Source organism: Fusarium musae, chromosome 6 (assembly GCF_019915245.1).
Source record: "Fusarium musae strain F31 chromosome 6, whole genome shotgun sequence".
Lineage (NCBI taxonomy): Eukaryota > Fungi > Ascomycota > Sordariomycetes > Hypocreales > Nectriaceae > Fusarium > Fusarium musae.
The window spans coordinates 4,042,719-4,055,860 of record NC_058392.1 but is presented as its reverse complement, the minus strand read 5'-3'; the positions used below and the strand labels follow the sequence as shown (position 1 = coordinate 4,055,860).

Below are 13,142 nucleotides of genomic sequence, written 5' to 3'. Positions count from 1 at the left end.
AGAAAGTTACCTGTAAGATAAAGCATATATATTATATAATATATATATATATATAGTTTACCTATTTAAAAAAATAAAAATTATCTATATTTTACCTCAGTGTTTTAGAAATAGGGACCGAAATGCAATTACTCGCCTATGGAAGCATGAAAATCTCAGATATCAAGGTCCGTTACATTACGGAGATACGTATTGACATCAAGCTTACTCTGTCGTACCACACTGAACGTTTCGATTGAAAGCGGTTCGGGTAAGGAACATTACAACTCCGTATCCGTAGGGTCCGAAGAATAATCACTGCTTTTAAACGGGCTACGTGCTATACTGTATGCTGACGTTGAATGTATCCGCCGGTGTTAATCTAAGTCCGTAGGACTATTGACGCGGAATATCGATACATTTGTTAAGCCAGGAGGCTTAAAAACAGGTATCATATCTATTACTCCGCGTCGTAAGCTTACGATGTCCTACTAAGCCACGATCCTATTTAACGTATGTCATGTACTTTGTAACGACACCCAAGATATAACCAAGTCACTGCAAGTTGTTCTAAGAACTTAAAAGCCATCATTTCCCACTTATGGTTTCCAAAAAACTTATATCAAAATTCTAATTCTAATTCTTAACAAAATCAACATGTTTTCAATTGCAGTCTTTATTATCATGCTTCTTGCCTATGGGGCATGGGCAACATCACAAATCCATATTCTTCGCGTCGCGCATCAGGAACGAGGTATACTCACATTGAGCTTTGATCCCTCTGAATCTAGAAACAGAAGCATTCAACTAGTCGGTACTACCGAGGCAGGATATCAACCAGGGTGGTTACACAGCAGGGGAGAATATCTGTACTCGGTCTCGAGAACACATTTCCCTGACAACTCGTCTACGAGTGGCGGTATCTACGCATTCAGAAAATTATTTAATGGCCGTCTTGAGCTACATGACGCATTAGCATCTCACGGTGATGGTGGGGTCTACCTTGACATTTCAAGAGACGGAAAAACGCTATCTTCAGCCAACATGTAAGCAATGAGCCAATACCTTTGCAGCAACGATTCACATGTCTGACGTACTCACGCTTCAGCGACGGCTCCACCGTCTCCATATTCCCACTGACTTCTCCTGGCAACTTTGGCCCCGTTGCTAACGTCTTTCATTACAACCTCACACATCCTGGCCCGGGAACTGGAGATTCGCAGGAGATTGCCAATCCCCATGCCGCCATCTTCAGTCCCTGTGGAAATATTATGGCTGTGCCTGACCGAGGCGCGGATCGTGTTTACATGTACCAGGTACGCGATGCGAAACATGTCGAACAGATTCGGACCGTTACTCTGTTACCGGGAACGGGCCCACGCCACATTGTCTTCTCTCAAGTCAGCAAAGAGAAGACACTCATGTTTTTGGTTTCCGAGCTGGATAATACTGTCAATGTCTTCTCGCTTGAAAGTGACACCGTCAGTCATCATGGCAAGCAACCTGACCTGAATAGAACCTTGCGTATAACTCACCTACAGAGAGCATCTACTCTTGATGATTCAAGCAAGCGTACAAAGCCCAACAACGTCGATTTGGCTTCCGAGCTTTCTGTTTCGCATGACAAGCGCTTCTTGTATGTATCTAACCGGAACACAGAGTCAGTTGATAAGGTGGACACTATCGCTGTATATTCCTTGGATGAATACTCCAAGAAGCCACTTCAATTCTTGGGTCTCAACAGCACCTATGGTAAAATACCTCGGCACTTTTCACTATCACCTGATGCTCGCAACGAATTCCTTGCGGTTGCAAACCAAGTTACGAACGACCTTTTTATCCTCAAGAGAGACTTCCGGACAGGTTTTCTTGATGGCATTGTCGGAAACTACAGTTTCGGAAAGCTTGATCTGACAACCAGAGTTGGCCCGATGGCAGTTATATGGGATTGAGCCGTATCAGCACTGAGGACTTATCTAGTTGTTGAAGATCGTGGTGGAGATCTATGAGTAGATCAAGACGGGGTGCATGGAACTTGATAGAGAACTCTATATCTAGTTCAACTGAAATCTTCTCTATCTTTCAAAGTTGCTCAAATAACACGAAGGTGACAACCGAGAGGAGCCATCCATTTTTGTACAGGGCAGTGATGGAAGTTGCGATCGCTTTACTCCAAATTGACAGATAGTCTCTCAAATAAGATCAATCTTGCTGACTTTAAACTACGAGAGCTTGTCTCTGATCCTCAGGTGGACTATGAGGCATCAGCCCTAGCACTGAAATGATTGCACGAGAGCTGTATGAACGCATCTTCTATTGCCCTGTCCAAGATCAGACCCTGTTGTGCCAGTCATTAGACAAGATTCGCGCCCAAGTATACGAAAAGCTCGAGCAGCTTGAAGCAACCAAGGGCAATATGACAACAATCGCTCTGTTCCGCTATGGCCTATCAAACCATTCACCAAACACAATCACTATCTATATCTCTGTCAACTGCAGCTCGGATGAAACCAAGTGGGGGAGTGTTACTGCCTCCATTGAACTCAATATCGGCCTTGTAGACCCAGCCTGGAAGAGAGCACGAGTCTCTATCGAGCAGAATGTCGGTATGCAATCAGCGTTCACGATCCACCAGCCAAACCCTAAGTTTAGGTTGACAAGATAAATTTGACAAAAGGTATCCTAAGTTTAGGCCAAAGTTATCCTAAACTTATGCTAAGTTACCTAAGCCTTTTTGTCACTTAGGATCAAGGTACTGAGTTGTTTCCCCTCCACCTCCAGGGGTGATAAGAAATCGCGTTCATACAGTTCTGGTGCAATCGTCTCTACCTGTACTTCAGTGCCGGGTCTGGTGGACTTGGCAACGGCCGTGGCGATTGATCCCCAAATACCTCGGAGTCTTTCAGACCATGGCGAGATAACGAGAAATGTAGGAAGAGCTTTACCAGGGAAGCCCTGTTGTTCTCTCATCTCAAACTCCACTCTGATCTCAGAATTGACGTTATGGCGCTTCAGAATTTCGTCAACATCTCTTAAAAAGATAGAAGGCGACAGGTTGACATTGGCAGGGAACTTGGTTCGTGACCGTTGGAGGGGAAGGGGGCGGAGAGTTGGCCAGGCGCATCGATACTTTGCCGAGATCGGGATAGGATGGTTCTTGGGGCTTATAGTAGTGCTATGGCCAGCACTTGCACCGCTCTCGTTTGAGATGTTCTGATGGCGGCGGGTGGGAGTTGCCCATGGGTTGAAAGGGACTTTGGCTGGCGGCCGTTTGGGAGCTTCGTCGTCTTTGTTCTCCAATGTAGTTCGGTGAATTGATTCGTAAAGAAGTAGTACGCCAAAAGTGATATCAGGTGAAAGCGTGCGTTCAGGTGACACTGGATCTCACGTCGGAATTGTCGCGAGGACGTCGTGGTGGTAGTCAATCTGGCGAGTGCTTTGTGTGAAGTCGTGTGATGGAAGAGGAGTAGAGATGAGAGAAAAGTAAAGGAGAATGAATGAAGTTGATATTGGGTGGTCTGAGTCATTGCGTGGGCACTTGGCCTTTGTGCCAATGATTAAGATCTATTCATCAGCACTGATTGCCACGGACAGTGAAAGTCTTGTCCTTACTACCCTATAAGATTAACCTTTGGGCTGTAATAAATGAAAACATGATATTCTTTTTAATCTTTCACCTAGAAGCTTTCTTGCTAACAAATCAATCTGGCGTGCGAGGTAAAGTTATGGGAATTACAGAGTTTTATTTTTATACTCCAACACAGGGGACACATCAAGGCTTGCGTTGATGTAGACATAAGCAGATTGGCAAATCAGGCGATCAGTCAGAAACTGCCAATGTGCAGTAATCAAGACATGCATCAATGCCACATTTGTCGAAAATTATAAGAGGTTTGATAGGCTCTAAGTATAGATTGATAAAGTACGGAGTAGAATGGTACTACTGAAGAAAGCCATGACGAAATGCCAAGCTTCGTGCTCTCTTGCCAAAGATGTACATGGGGATGGTAGCCATGGTGAGTGCTATAGTTATACCGCCAATCACAAAGAAGGCATTCCTCACACCTTGGTACTCAATCCAGTCGTTCATATAGAAGCTCATGCCAAAGGCAAAGACATTCTTGGTAAAGCTCATCATTGCGTATGCTTCAACAGCCTCACGACGATGCGAGTCGACGACATAGGAAACAAGGCCAACGATGCCGAATTGGACTCCGAGGTTGATCATGCCCAAGCAGACGATGACAGGGATAGGCCAAGGCTCGCCGTTCGAAAGGCTCTGGCCGTAGCCAAAAAAGCCACTGCCGCCAAGTGTAGTCAGAAGAACGAGGATTGGAAGACGGAATTCGGGTTCTGCGACAAGGAGGAGTCAGCAAAAATGTTCTATCTATTTTTCTGGTCAGTTAGCAGCGGATGACTTGCCGTAGATTCCCTCATTTCTCCTAGCCATAAACGTGGCCAGCCCATCTACCATGAGACCAGCCAGCGCGGTTGCGATAAAAGTACCAACGAACGATGATAAGTTAGTCAACCCCACCTGGGCAACATTGAAGTTGTATGGAGGCTCGGTAAAGATTTGCGAGGCTGTAGATGCAAGCAGCACTAGCCAGCTCATGCAAATGGTCAACTGGAAGCATCCCCAAATAACCACGGGAGAACCAAGCATTTTGAAAGGTGCAAACATACTATACCAGAAGCCAGACGCGTCATAATAACCGCTCCAGGGTCGAAGAGTATAGATGAATGAGTGTGCTTCAGGGATAGGTGCATTGTCGCAAACTGAAGCTCTGTTTTCAACCTCAGATACACACTCCTTCTTGTCATCCACAGTAGAACGTCCCTCCACATGAGATTCCACTGGGACGTCTGAGCTGGTGGAGCGCTTGTAAGCTGTCTCGGGCATGAAGAAGAAGGTAAGTACAAGCTGAAGCCCAAATGCACCAGCCATAGCCCAGAGACAAGTCTTATAGCCGTATTTGTCAATGATCGCGCCCGCTGGTGGTGAACTGTCAGTATCGGTAGACCGGCAATGATGGGGACTTGGACTAACCAATGGGTGAAGCAAGATTGATGCCACCAAGGACACCCAAGTTGAAAACCGCGTTCCGAAATCCTCTTTGATGAACAAACCAGATATCAGAGATCGATGCCGGAACCAGAGCCTCCATTGGCGACATGCAAAAACCCTGGATAGCACGGGAGAGGGCAAGCGAGATGAAGTCCTTGGCTACAGCGGTCCAGATCGTTGAGCAGAGGAGACCTAATGTAGTGATGAGGTACACTGGCCGCTTGCCAATCATCATTGCCAACGAGTTACAGAAGAGGTTGCCAAACGCCAAAGCAATGAGGAGAGACCCAGTGAAACCGAGGCTGAACCTCTGAAGAGGTACGTCGAATTCTTCAGCAATGGGTACCAATGCTGGACCGAGAAGAGGTCCTATAGCACCGACACAGCCACAGCCGACGATGATGGAGACAGTAAACATTTCTTTCTTCCATCTCGGCCAGTTGAGAGGATCGTTGGGGTCGTCGGACGGTTGGGGGACAAGGACGATCTTGCCGGTCGGATCGTGCTTGAGGTTGGCATGATCATTCTCTTTAGGGTCCTCTAGGCTCGAAGTGACACCCTTCTCGTTGAGGAATGATGTGCCAGGGACATCGGCGAGGTGACGATCAGGAAGGACTCCCAGACCCATGTTGGATAGTCAGGTCGGATCTTGAATGCAGCTGAGAAGACTGGACGGGGATTGAATGGGAAGACAAGATGGAGAAGTACAGATAGGAATTGTGGAGGGTTGAGGACCTGTGTAACTTATAGATCACTTCGGGGGTATCTGGCCGACGGTCAGGGATATGGAAGCTGGCGATGGGTGAACACGATTCATGGGGTAAAGGAGCACGGACTGCCTTGGTAGAGTCGTTTTTCGGATCCTAGTAGACCAATGATATTGTTGACCCCTCAAGTCGACAGTGATAATGGGTCATCTGCCGACACTAATCGTCATTAGAGTTGCAAGCTCAACATTCCTTGAAGACACGACCAGGGATCCAGGGTTACAGTTACGGAGCTAGCCAGTATCAACACGCTTGCTGCTCTATTAGCGTTGCATGATTAGGTCTGGCCATGTGGTGTCGAAATGCGGATCGTGGGGTAATGCGGGGGCGGGATGGGCACTCCCTTTGCCGCTCGTATGCGCTGTCTCAGAATTCGGCAGCGGGCATGGAACTCAAGATAGCAATGGCGCTATCACATATGGATAACCTCCCCTTCTGCGCTGATGCTAGATGTGTATTCCCAGATAGAGGTCTGACAGTACTACATGGCGTTGTATTAACAAGGCATTTCAGATGAGATAACAGGAAGACTCGAATGTTGGATTCTTTGTAAATGAATGCAAATCAATATCCTGTTCAATTACAGTATCCTAAGCATGACCTAGTTTGTAAAACATCTTGTTGTTATGCTCTGCCCCAGAATCAGCGTAGTCCGCATGAGGTCTCAATGTAATAGTCTCCTCATTCAGCTCCGCTACCTGGCCAGTCCTAGAGGGGTCTGTCACAAATTGCGAAACAGCTTTTGTCAAGGTTGAGAGTGGTGTGATTATCATCGCCTTGAAGAGTTCCTTATCTGGAGTAATGTTTGTTTCTGCACCAGCTGTTAGCAGGCGGGTAGTCACATAAGGAGAGGTGGACTTACCCAAGACTCCGGGCGCAAGAGCGTTGATCTGTATCTTGGGTTCTTCAAGCCTGATAGCCATGGAACGAACGAGTCCTATAATGCCAGACTTCGCTGCAGAATATAGTGGTGAGACTGGGAACGGATATATGGCTGCGGATGATGATGTGCAAACAATGGAGCCTCTCGAATTTGGGAGACGGCTTCCGATCTCGTTCTTGAGCATATAATGCACAGCAAGGCCAACGCCTACAGTTGTTGTTGCCTGTTAGTTTGTGGATACTGAAGAGGCTGAAAAGAGGTATAACTGACTGTAAATTACTCCGTTCAGATTAATATCCTGCATTCTCAGATTCGGCTTCCTTGGAAACTCTGTCGGCGTGCAATCGAGGGCTCCGACTACAGGATCAGAGATTCCTGCATTGGCGATAACAATGTCGATTCGGTCTCCGTGCTCGCGATAAACCTGATCAAAAACTGCGTATTGCCCTTCCCAAGACGAGACATCGCACCATTTGAAGCTCAATGTTGCGTTGGGATACTGCTTTGACACTTCCGCCACGACATCAGGCCCTGTCTTTGAGTTGACATCAAGGACAGCCACCTTGTGGCCCTGTGCAGCGAAGTGACGGGTAATGGCTAGCCCAATACCACTTGCGCCACCGGTAACAACGATGGATAGTTGCTGAGCCCCAGAGGACGTATCATCAGTGGTTGAATCAGCAGACGGCGACATTCTGAACTGTGGTTAGGTTGGAGTGAGAGTGTGAAGACTGAATGGCTGGACTTGGTGATGCTAAGATCTGTGTCAAGTTCCTAATTACGTTTTCCGGGCCGGAAAAAATGAACAGTCTTTATTCAGCTCGGAAATGCGGAACTTTTAATATCAACGCGTGTCGATACGGAGTACAATGGGTGTAGATGCCGCGCGGGAATGCCGGGTGTCCGGGGTTCTCCACTGTCGGCAACAGCACCTACAGAACAGCCATCAAACGTCTATCCACTAAGTTAGTGTAGCCTGCAGGACCTTTCAAAACCGGTTGGCTTCTCCGACGGAGACAGCACTTCAATCTTCGCCATTTTGTATCCTCACCATTTGTCCAACTTGAAACCAACATGGCCGAGATATTCTTTTCGTCAGACATTGCAGATAATGTGAAGGGGAAGGTGGTTGTGATGACAGGTACTGCCCAACGTTTCGCTACCAAGCTTTCATCGGCTTCTTTTATGTATCTATTACTAATAAGCATCGTGCATAGGTGGTGCGCAGGGAATTGGAGCAGCAACAGTTTTCCTACTGTATGAGAGAGGCGCCCATGTTTATTTCGGCGACGTGGACGATGTCAAGGGCCGTCAAATGGTCAGTCATATCCAGTCAAGTATACCGCACAGTAGCGGATCGGTACATTTCCAGAAGCTCGATGTTCGCAACTACAACGAACAACTACAACTCTTCAAGACACCTTACGAAGAGAGAGGCCATGTTGATATTGCAATATCCTGCGCTGCTGTCATAGAACCTAACGGTTGGTTTGGGCCAGACCAACTTACCCTCGAGGCGGTGGAGACGGAAGCCCAGCCGCTCAAGAATGCTATCGACATCAACCTCACAAGCGTCGTTCTCTTTTGTCGACTAGCAATTGCCTTTATGAAGGTAGACAAAGACCAGCCCAAGTCAAATGACTTCTCCAAGTCTATTGTCTTGCTATCTTCTATCGCTGGAATAACCGAAGCCGCTGGTCTCTTCGCCTACAGCGCTTCAAAACATGGCATTATAGGACTGATGAGATCCTTACGGGCGCTGGCTTCAGCCAAGTATAACATCCGCATCAACGCCGTTTGTCCCTGGGCCACAGATACGCAGATGATCGATAACGTCCGTTCGATCTGGGACGTGCATCATCTCCCGCTGAATGCGCCCAATGATGTTGCGCAGTTCATCACTCAGCTGGCAACTGACACGTCTTTGAGCGGGAAATCTGTTCTTGTCGCTGGCGGTAGAGGGTTTGATACAGAGGAAGGGATTGATAGAACAATGTCTGTGTGGTTTGGCCCTCTTACGCAAGAATTCTGGCGTGGGCAAAAGGCTTTTGGGACTGTAAGTACTAATATTTGCGACTGCGATGTGATTTTGAGTGAATATCTGCTAACATGAGACATCAGGGTGATCAATGGTCTGATATTTAGAACATATGCCATCTTCAAGAAGTGTCGCATCATCCTGATTCAAGCTCTCGTTCACCCCGAGCGCACTGCCAGCAAGTGATACCAGCCATGTCCTGCAATAAGTAGAAAGCCAGCCTAGTCGGTATCTCCATAATTGACAAAGCATAGCAAAGTCCGCAGCTCCATATTAACAACAGCGGAGTCCGCAACACTTCATTAATAATAAAGACTGTTTAAAAGTCAGCCCGAACGCTTGGGGTTAACGGAAAGCTGGAATACTAATCGTGAAATCTTCATCTATAATGGCATATAAATATACATTTCGCAATCCGAACTGACGTTTGATTGTAGCATCTGAGTACCTACTATGTTCAATACCACCTCATCAACATGTCTCCTGCATTCCTTGTCGCCGGCGCCACTGGCAATACTGGACGAGGCGTCGTCACAACCTTGTCGGAACTTCTCAAAGACAATAAGACTTTCTCCAACTACAAGATTCTTGCTCTGACACGTTCATCCAGCGGAGCTGCCGCCTAACAACTAGCTCGCCTGCCAAACGTCGAGGTCATTGAACAGAACTGGGTCGAGATCACCGCCGAATGGCTCCGAGCACGCCACGTCGTCAGAGCTTTCATCGCCTCGCACAACGAACCCCATCATTTCGCAGAAGAGTCGACATTCCATCTAAATGCTCTCCACGCTGGCGTTGAATATGTCGTGCGTATCTCAACGACCGCTGCGAACGTCCGTCCCGATTGCCCCGCCCACTATCCCAGGACGCACTGGGCGATCGAGACTTTGCTGAGTTCGCCCGAGTTTGAGAGGCTGAAGTGGACCTCATTGCAGCCTAATGTCTTTACGCAATTCTTGCTTGGTCCTGCTGCCAGTTTTATCAAGACGTTCCGCGACACCGGAAAGCAAGAGCCGTTGAGGCTCATGGCTTCAGAGGACGCAGCCGTCGGACCGATCGATTCCAACGAAGTCGGAGTCTTTGCGGCTCACCTTCTGGCCACCCAAGATTTCAGCCCGCACAACAAGGCAAAATATGTCTTGAACGGGCCTCAGGATATCACTGGCCGCCAAATAGTCGATCTTGTTGAGGAGTACATTGGCAACAAAGTCGAGAATGTCATCTTCAAGGACATGTCATTCATTGAACATGCCGCAGCCCAGACACAACATTCCAAGAATGTCATCCTGTCGATTAAGCATGCTCCTGAAACGGCATGGGAGGGAGAGTGCGGAGTTGATACGTCAAGTAAGGAGTTCCTCGACATTGCTCCCCCCAAGACTACGCCTGCGCAAATGCTCAAGACTTTGGTTGGGGATAGCCAAGTGCTTCAGTAAAATTAGGTATTTTACTTCCAAATATAGGTAAAATTACATAAAAGAATAGTTATATCGATTAGAGATGGCTCAGCATCTCAGTAAATGGCTCCGTATCAAACAGAAAGTTATCCGTTCCCTGGACCGATATCCCATTCCAGTGCACATCCAATCCACCTATTGACAAGGGTAGACAGTCATCAACGAATGCCTGACCTTCATCTGGTATACGCCACATATTGCTCATATTCTGCGTCGCCTCTGTTACCTGCTGCAGCATTAACAGCCCTCCAGATGATTCGTCACCAAGCTCAGGCGGTACAACTGTAGACGCCAGTCCGGTCATCTCAGTGTCCTGAGCTGCTGGTGTACTCTTCTCCTGGTCCAGTGTAAAGATCTGGCTGAGGAACTGTCCACTACTCTTTCTCCGGGGTGGAATGAGACGTTCGCGATAGCTCTGGAGTGCATTGCGAAGCTCTGTCAAGACGTCAATGTAACGATGGGCTTGAGGACTCGTTCGATCCAGATCCCGAATAATACCGATGCCACTGTGTAGTGCTGCTTCTGTTTCAAACGTGGTTGATCTTTCGGATAACGTGGCCTCTACGAAGAGGGAGAAGGCCATTATGAGGCAGGCGCTAAATATCCAAGCTCTTGATCTGCAGTTAGTCCATGTTTTGGTGGAGGGGAGGTGAGAATTCTTACTTGAGTAAAGTCATGTTCTGTATGAGCAGGCCAGCAGACCCCGTTCTCCGCGTTGTCTCTACCAATAAAACAGCCGCATCGATGCATACCTGAGCCAACTCCTTCGTCTCTCGATCAATTGTAGGATGCGACCCTAACGTTCCATCTGATCGGTCCAAGCGCTTCAGCTTGGCGAGCATGTAGGATATCAGAATCGGTCTAGTGGCCAACATGACAGCATAATAATAAAATGCCGAGACAGCAAAATTACCCAAGGTCTGCCACCACTGCTCAGGTGAAATTGACGAGCTGACGGTGCAATTTGTCATGCTCGATGGTAATGCCGAGCTCCATTCTCTCAATTGTCTAAGGAGGTCTTTTATCGAGGTTAGATTTGTGTCTTGTTTATCATTGAGGTGATATATGATCTGTTCGAGAATGGTGCAGACTCCGTAGCACGCGGACATGGATGTGAACTCTGGTGTGCACGGTTCTGGGCCATCTGGGACTGAAAACGTTGGATTGCTTATTCCGCGTCTCGGCGATGATGCTGGGGTTTGAGCGAGGACTCCTCCGAATGCGATGTCTAAAATACGCAGGCTTTTCCATACCTGAAGCCTGGTGGTACGCGAGTGTCAGTTTCTCGCTATTGTTCCTGAGACTACCAAGGTCACCTACCTGAATCGATGTGTTTCTGGTGACAGATTGCGATAAGACTCAGGTAGATGTAGGCCAATGGCATGTGCAACTCGGGTCGCAACACCTAGGTATATAAAAGCCCCGTCTCTCTTGCACGCATTGACCATGTAGATACCCATCAGTAGAAAGATAGCTACTAGATCACCTGTAGGGTCTAGTAGCATGCCCTCAAAAGCGACCTTTTGACCACAATCAAAGTGCTTCTGTGCGTGATAAAGAGTCTTGGGGCTTGTTCTGCAACCTTGTCCGCCGACGGCAATAACCAAGTCGATTATGGCACGTTTCTGACACGGTTTGGACGAACCAGAGCCACTGTCGTCTTCAGTCTGTTCTAGTAGCTCGTATAGTTGCTTGGGGGAGTAAATGTATATGATGCCAGTTGTCTGAGATATAGTATATTAGTCCAATGCGTATTGATTGTAGTGAGGATGTTCATACCGCCACTAAGAACCTCTGGATATAATCTCGTTTCTCTTCCAAGGTTAGTTGGCTGTCTGGGCTGTTTTCTGCGATATCATGTGAGGCCTGAGGATACGATGACTCGAGCATAGCCTTGGCGCGCTCCTTATCAGTGAACGGCGATGGCCCCATATAACAGAGAAATGTGTGACGGAGGAAGTCGAGGAAAGAGAGTGATGCGGAATCGCCCATTGATACTGCAAGCCAGTAAGCTATGGATGCTCCAATGGCTGTCCCTTGGTATCATCTACTCACGGTTCTCCCCATCCGAACCCTTGTCTTGACTTTCAACATTTGACATGCAAGACGAGAACGCTGTGTCGGGAGTCTCATTCGTCTGTTGTCCCGCTGTCGACTCCGGCGTCTGAGGTACCTGCACCCGCTCAGGTGTATCGCGTTCATTGACGGACAATGCTACGTCAGAACAAACAATGTAATCGAGACTGGAGCAGTCATCGTTACCGCTTGCAGTGATATCACTACTCCGGCTCATCGCTCGACGTTGTGCTTTGCGACGCGGTCGAGCAGCCTCGGGGTCGTAGATGCAATAGGGGACGTAGTCCCGCCGGCGGCAATTCGCGCATGGGGTCTGCCCGTCACATCTCTTCTTGCTATTCTGACAAGGCACGCATGCTATGACAGCGCGTCTACGATCTTCGGCGCGTACTTTGGGGCGAGGCATGATGAGAATATTGATTGTAATCACTTGCCGCTTGTCAATTCATTGAAGATGTTTAGTGGGGATTGAATCCAGTATCAATATGTGCATCTGCCGTCCCCAGAGCCGAGACTCTAACGCTTGCGGGTTAGTGATATCAACATGTGCATCTTGTGCGGGGAAGCGAGCGGGTAGACTGCATCATGCCCCAGGTTTAGCGGGGTATTCCCCGGCCAACTCCTCGTTTCTCGCTTACACATGCATGACCAGTTACTGGTCCGGGACTCCGGGGAATGACGTTCATCCACACGATATTTGAGGTCCCATCTGGCGGCAAGTGCACCTACAGGCTACTGGTAGGTATATCCCCGCCTCTGGACATCCGATAGCTCCCTCGGCGGGCACTCGGGAGAAATCTGGGGTAACAAGGAAGACTTGGGCCGGTGATAACGAGGCAGAACTCGTTACTTTGCATTGCATGAAAATCGTTGA

General features: G+C 48.0%; 7 protein-coding genes across 7 annotated transcripts; 3 read left to right on the top strand and 4 right to left on the bottom strand.

The window, feature by feature from the left end:
* Positions 1–1,250: 1,250 nt before the first annotated feature.
* On the top strand, positions 1,251–1,931 carry J7337_009112 (uncharacterized protein; the record flags this gene model as incomplete). Its single annotated transcript, XM_044826713.1, has 1 exon — positions 1,251–1,931. One exon carries the CDS (start codon positions 1,251–1,253, stop codon positions 1,929–1,931), a length of 681 nt encoding a protein of 226 aa, XP_044679630.1.
* Positions 1,932–3,919: 1,988 nt separating this feature from the next.
* J7337_009111 (uncharacterized protein) lies at positions 3,920–5,675 on the bottom strand (the record flags this gene model as incomplete). The annotated part of the gene is made up of 3 exons (XM_044826712.1): positions 3,920–4,332; positions 4,666–4,974; positions 5,030–5,675. The coding sequence occupies 3 exons, from the start codon at positions 5,673–5,675 to the stop codon at positions 3,920–3,922; spliced, it is 1,368 nt and encodes a 455-aa protein (XP_044679629.1).
* A 729-nt stretch (positions 5,676–6,404) lies between these two features.
* J7337_009110 (uncharacterized protein) lies at positions 6,405–7,391 on the bottom strand (the record flags this gene model as incomplete). Its single annotated transcript, XM_044826711.1, has 3 exons — positions 6,405–6,607; positions 6,677–6,920; positions 6,978–7,391. The coding sequence occupies 3 exons, from the start codon at positions 7,389–7,391 to the stop codon at positions 6,405–6,407; spliced, it is 861 nt and encodes a 286-aa protein (XP_044679628.1).
* A 380-nt stretch (positions 7,392–7,771) lies between these two features.
* J7337_009109 (uncharacterized protein) lies at positions 7,772–8,921 on the top strand (the record flags this gene model as incomplete). Its single annotated transcript, XM_044826710.1, has 3 exons — positions 7,772–7,838; positions 7,915–8,753; positions 8,862–8,921. The coding sequence occupies 3 exons, from the start codon at positions 7,772–7,774 to the stop codon at positions 8,919–8,921; spliced, it is 966 nt and encodes a 321-aa protein (XP_044679627.1).
* A 290-nt stretch (positions 8,922–9,211) lies between these two features.
* On the top strand, positions 9,212–10,171 carry J7337_009108 (uncharacterized protein; the record flags this gene model as incomplete). The annotated part of the gene is made up of 2 exons (XM_044826709.1): positions 9,212–9,335; positions 9,369–10,171. 2 exons carry the CDS (start codon positions 9,212–9,214, stop codon positions 10,169–10,171), a joined length of 927 nt encoding a protein of 308 aa, XP_044679626.1.
* Positions 10,172–10,368: 197 nt separating this feature from the next.
* On the bottom strand, positions 10,369–10,775 carry J7337_009107 (uncharacterized protein; the record flags this gene model as incomplete). The annotated part of the gene is made up of 2 exons (XM_044826708.1): positions 10,369–10,411; positions 10,435–10,775. The coding sequence occupies 2 exons, from the start codon at positions 10,773–10,775 to the stop codon at positions 10,369–10,371; spliced, it is 384 nt and encodes a 127-aa protein (XP_044679625.1).
* A 1,464-nt stretch (positions 10,776–12,239) lies between these two features.
* J7337_009106 (uncharacterized protein) lies at positions 12,240–12,674 on the bottom strand (the record flags this gene model as incomplete). The annotated part of the gene is made up of 1 exon (XM_044826707.1): positions 12,240–12,674. The coding sequence occupies one exon, from the start codon at positions 12,672–12,674 to the stop codon at positions 12,240–12,242; it is 435 nt and encodes a 144-aa protein (XP_044679624.1).
* Between the last annotated feature and the right edge of the window lie 468 nt (positions 12,675–13,142).